The 6,000-nt window shown below is 39.4% G+C and overlaps 1 protein-coding gene across 1 annotated transcript; it reads right to left on the minus strand.

The window, feature by feature from the left end:
* Positions 1 to 495: 495 nt before the first annotated feature.
* LOC139563623 (hepatocyte nuclear factor 3-alpha-like) lies at positions 496 to 3,500 on the minus strand. Its single transcript, XM_071382459.1, has 2 exons — positions 3,269 to 3,500; positions 496 to 2,393 (listed from the first exon to the last, which is right to left on the minus strand). Exons 1-2 carry the CDS (start codon positions 3,338 to 3,340, stop codon positions 1,164 to 1,166), a joined length of 1,302 nt encoding a protein of 433 aa, XP_071238560.1. The 5' UTR covers positions 3,341 to 3,500; the 3' UTR covers positions 496 to 1,163.
* Positions 3,501 to 6,000: the final 2,500 nt, after the last annotated feature.

The following is a 6,000-nucleotide window of genomic DNA, read 5'->3' on the forward strand; positions in this document are numbered from 1 at the left end:
TCCATCTACAACACGCCCGAATCCTTTATGAGGTAAAGCTCTGTGGCTGTATTTCTGTTAGAGTTGGCTTTAGCCTTGCTCATTGATCAACAACCTGCGGTGAGTCAACCGAAGCGCGACCATCAATAGGGTACAGTTAACGTTTTTAACTTTACGGGGATATTATGCACTTTAGATGTTTTGATCAATGGTTATAACCCGCATTTCATATGGAGTTACATTCATGATATAAGATTTGACGCATTAGTTAACAAGATTGAACAATAAAGCTGGCTATATGCCACTGACTGAAGATCTAGGCCCTATAATTAAAAACATTACAATTGTAAAGGGAATGTATTAAGGCATAATTTAACCTAAAAAACGTAATAATGTTCCTAAATTATTTGGATATGCATAAAGTTGGAACAGTTGCGTAATTGAATGGTAGGCTACATTTTACGCGTCATACACAGCTTCTTCAAATTAAGATAATAAATTACAACAATCAGTGAATAAATCGTATTTGTTTTATTTGGAAATTAACAAGAAATAAGTTAAGCACATGCAGAGACATCCAAAAAACAGAGAAAGACAAAACGCTGACATTAAGCTGCACATAATCACCCATTTTCTGGTTTGAAAAATACCACAAAAAAGACTGGAATTTTGCTGTAGCCTATAAAGAATAACATTTTATTTATAATTCATTTCCACTTGGAATGTAAGATTGTATTACAAGATTGCTTAGAAAATATGTTTGTCAGATATTTAGCAAATGAAACCAAAGCAATGCGTAAAATGACAACATCCATTCAAAAAAGTAGGCTGTATCTGTAACAGACAGGTGTTTTGCGCTTCACCTGCGTCACGCGTTCCACGAGACCTTATTGACTGACCTTCATTCATGCAAATTGTAACACATGGACATATTAATTGTGGGGACTACAAGTTTTGGGAATACAACATTATTTTACAAGCTCGAAATTGTTTTAAATACACTAGCAAGGATTTACAGCTGGATATACAATCATTCAATTGGAAACACTTTACAGGACTGTTGTATTTTACTCATACATATTCTTATACATTGAAGTAACAGTTCTTATGCACCAGGTGCATGCAAAAATAAGATAAATGTTTTCTGTTGTCCTTTTGTCGAGCACTATAAAAATGAGAAGATACTAAGAAGTGTTGAGGACCGGTCTGGAATACACACCTTGATAGTATGACGCCTCTATTGCGGATGGGTCCATGGCTCTGCCTACCATGGACGCGCTGCCGAGGGGTAGACTGGAGGACATACCTGAGCCGTAGGAGGAGTATTGCAAAGCTTGCTCGTAGGCTTTCAAGTCCAGTTTGTGCTGTTGCTCTGAGGATGACATTAAATTATTTATTGAAAAGGGGTGGTTGAATGAGTAATGGGGATCCCCTTTTAGGTGCAGCTGGGACTCGTGCGCCATCGAGTGCGGAGGTAAAGGGAGAGAGGACAGGGAAGTGACGGAGCTGGCCACAGGGTGGAGAGGTGGCCCGCTGCTCTTTAGTTCAGAGGCTCTGCTACTGCTCCTGTGGTCCATGATGTGAGGGCTGGAGGACTGGTTGCAGGTGGAGAGGGAGTTGGGGTCCACATGTCCAGTCTTGCTGTTGTCGCTCGAAGGTGACCCAGAACCAGACTCGTCTTTCCTTCCGTCTCCTTTACTTGAAGATAGCTTTCTATTTTCGCATTTAAAGCGCTTTTGTCTGCGGAGATAACAACCGTTCTCGAACATATTTCCAGAATCTGGGTGCAGGGCCCAGTATGAGCCTTTGCCTGGCTTATCCGGTGACCTAGACACTTTGATGAAGCAATCATTAAAAGACAAGGAATGGCGAATAGAGTTCTGCCACCTCTGTTGGTTCTGTCTGTAGTATGGAAATAGGTCCATTATCCATTGGTAGATTTCGCTAAGCGTGAGCATCTTGCTTGGTGCTTGCTGAATGGCCATGGTTATCAGGGATATGTATGAATACGGAGGCTTTGCGTGCGGGTAGCTTCTCCTGAACGACTTGTTGTCCCTTGATCTGTTCAGGTTGGACTGATTATAGGACATTTGGCTCATTGTAGGGCTCATGCTGGCGTATGGATTCAGAGCGTTCATGGAAGCCTGCTGAGCCGACATTGCGCCCATGTTCGAGGGGCTAAGGGCAGTGCCCATTGACGATACCCCGCCGCACATTCCATTCATGGACGTGCTCGGAGGCATCCCTGCCATTGTACCGGGGCTTATTCCGGCTCCCAGGCCGGGGTTCGCGTAGGACATGTTGAAAGAACCGGAGGTCATATTTCCACTGGTAGACATACTCATGTAACTGTTCATACTGTTCATGGAACCCAGTCCTGCATTCATGCCGCTGTTTGCCATGGGTGAATATACCTGGAATAACATGAGATAAAATGTGATCACAACAATGCATGCTTTAGTCTTCCCCACACTCAAAGTGCTTGAGTTAAAAAATATATATATATTCTGTTGAAATTGACTGTTTAATGTACATCCAATCATAATTAATAATGGTTAACACAAAATATTTCGAAACGAAACTTATTTAATAATTCGATTTGACAAGAAAACATGGGATTCCTTTTGAGAACCTACTAAATGAGAACCTCTAAACAGCATGAAAACAGTCCATCATATTATGAATCTCGAACTCGATATTGTTCCACTGTATTAGGCCATATCAAGCAATTATATAAAATAAAAAAAATTAGACATTTCAATTGACATGTTATGTAAGCTTATTATGCACAAACAAAATGAGGTCAAGCAAAGTGTATTACGCTGTTTTATTATTGGTGTCAAACAAACTAATTAAAATGGAGTTCTAACATTCAATGCACTGACTGCAACTTTTTTTTCCGAATAGCATGATTTGAAAAGCATATGCCATGATGTCTGGTAAATATTCAGTTCCAAATCCTAACTTATTATCGGAGTGCATAACCAACTGATGTAATGGGTTTTTACTTATTGCAAATATCTCAAGTCAGCATTTGGCCCTCTGACTAACATGCACTCGTTCTTTATATACATCAGGTTGCATTTAGTGACATCTATACCTAAAACAGCCCAATACTCCATAAACAACAACACAGTGACTTTAATTGAAAAATTTGAGGGAAACTAACTCAATGCAGAAAACATTCATTGCAAAAACGGAAAAATTGGGAATCAGTTAACACTTGTATTCTATAGGGAATCAGTTAACACTTTATTCTATAACCTAAATCGAAAACTTAGACACATACCTCTTGTGCGTCATTGTAATAGCTGCTCCAATCTGGTGTTTCGTGACCTTCCATTTTCACTGTTCCCAACATTATGGTAGAAATCCACAAATCGTAAACATGCAGTTCCTCAGACTGAAGTTTTGGGGAAATGTATCCTAGGAAATGGTGTGCTGTAATTGGCTGGATGTTGCAGGAGGGCTAGAGTAAAGAAGTGAAGAGATGTTGAATGCGGTGTGAACTGAGTGTAGATCTTCCCCTATTACGAAGACGGTATAACACACCCACTTTTTTGTGTTCATTTTCCTGGCTCATTTTCCCTCACTGTAGTCACACATCCCCCTGCCCACAATTCTTCTGCGTCTTTACAGAGACAAACAGCCCAGTCAAAAAAGTTATTTTCACCCTCATAAGGTGTGTAAACATTCGATCGGCTCGAAAGCAGGATTTGAAAGAAAGCCGAGCATGGCATTCCTTGTTGACAATTACGCACTTGAAATGTTCCACAAATAGCCAAAATACATTTCATACGTCATGGAGAACGGCAGGCATATACCAAATAGACTGGAAACTAGCATTACAAACCTAGTCTTTTAGACCTGTATTATGATACATCATAAAGGAAATTTTAATGCAATAAAAACACAACAAAAACGTCACTGTTTATGACTAATTTCAAAATGTCCATTATGTACACATGGGCGCCCGCACCCTACAATGTCATGACAATATTTGCTCTGGCTCACAGACAGTGGGCTATAGGAATCCAATTGTTAAATTCTGCGAGAAATGAGAAGGCGTGAGCACTGAGGATATTGGATATTCCGATACAAATAATTCACTGATATGCATTCTTCTGTCAGGTTTAGTTTAGTGTTTTGCCATATGATGCGATGCATATTTATTTATATTAATTTCATTCATTTTTCATCTATGCACATATAGTATTTAATTTTAGCCCACGTGGGCCTATGTTAAAATTAATGTTATTGTCGCTGGGCAATGGAGAGAAGAGGAAACTTGTCAACATCCATATACAGTGGGGAGAACAAGTATTTGATACACTGCCGATTTTGCAGGTTTTCCTACTTACAAAGCATGTAGAGGTCTGTAATTTTTATCATAGGTACACTTCAACTGTGAGAGACGGAATCTAAAACAAAAATCCAGAAAATCACATTGTATAATTTTTAAGTAATTAATTTGCATTTTATTGCATGTCATAAGTATTTGATCACCTACCAACCAGTAAGAGTTCCGGCTCTCACAGACCTGTTAGTTTTTCTTTAAGAAGCCCTCCTGTTCTCCACTCATTACCTGTATTAACTGCACCTGTTTGAACTCGTTACCTGTATAAAAGACACCTGTCCACACACTCAATCAAACAGACTCCAACCTCTCCACAATGGCCAAGACCAGAGAGCTGTGTAAGGACATCAGGGATAAAAGTTATACAGGTAACGAGTTCAAACAGGTGCAGTTAATACAGGTAATGAGTGGAGAACAGGAGGGCTTCTTAAAGAAAAACTAACAGGTCTGTGAGAGCCGGAACTCTTACTGGTTGGTAGGTGATCAAATACTTATGTCATGCAATAAAATGCAAATTAGTTACTTAAAAATCATACAATGTGATTTTCTGGATTTTTGTTTTAGATTCCGTCTCTCACATTCGAAGTGTACCTATGATAACAATTACAGATCTCTACATGCTTTGTAAGTAGGAAAACCTGCAAAATCGGCAGTGTTTCAAATACTTGTTCTCCCCACTGTATATGCGTGAAAAGACCTTCATAGCCCTCTGCTCTGCTGTACGGTACAAGGGGTTACAGCCAGGTCCTTCGGTTCTAAACCCGTTAATGGGCGAATAACAGCGATACTTATCCCCTTACATTGGATTATCTCAGGGTGATCACTAATACCGTTAGGGAGAGAAAATCGATTAGTTCAGGCCGGATTAAAAACCTCCCATAATGCTTACTGCTGGATTTGAATTCTGTCACGGGAGATATAGCCAGGCCATCAAAGGCCTACAGATTAACATGGTTGTTTTACAGATAGGACCTAATTAGACTCATCGATTGCTTCATTCTATGACACTAGTTATTATGATCATCTTGCTGTTTATTATGGCACAGCAAAAACATTTTTTTAAAGACTATAAATTGCCCCAAAGAAACGCCAATTGCTACCATCATCACCACATGAGGAAGGAATTATATTCCACAGTTGAATAGGCTAGTAAAGGCTACTAATTAATACAGAATTTTATGACAATACAGGTTAATATTTCCTGAAGGCCTTCAGTACAGAATAAAAAGAATATGGCAAAATTGAAATTCTACTTCTGTTGCTGAGAGCAACCTGTGCTTTGCATGGAGCATTATTATAGTCATGTAGGCTAACTCTTTCTATTTAGTTCCGTTCTCGAAGCTCGTCCCGGTTCTGCACCCACGTGGAGTCTGTTTTGTCCTGCCCAGTTGTCTGGTGGTTGCTAGGAGATCCTCCCAGCCACCAGGAAGAAATATTACAAAAAGATAGTCAACTTTTAACTGGCTCTCTATTTTGCCAACGTGTTTATGAGAACACGCTGGTGGATGTTCAGATATAACGTACATTTTAAAAATTAGTGTCAAAAGTTACGTCAAAGTACCGTCAATGTCAGCAAAGAGCTGTGACTTATCACTTCACTATTTTAGAAAAAGGTAACGTTAACTGTTGGAATTTTCTAATGTGTTAAAGCTAGATAGCAACTA

The sequence above is a fragment of the Salvelinus alpinus genome, chromosome 34 (assembly GCF_045679555.1).
Source record: "Salvelinus alpinus chromosome 34, SLU_Salpinus.1, whole genome shotgun sequence".
In the NCBI taxonomy this organism is placed as follows: domain Eukaryota; kingdom Metazoa; phylum Chordata; class Actinopteri; order Salmoniformes; family Salmonidae; genus Salvelinus; species Salvelinus alpinus.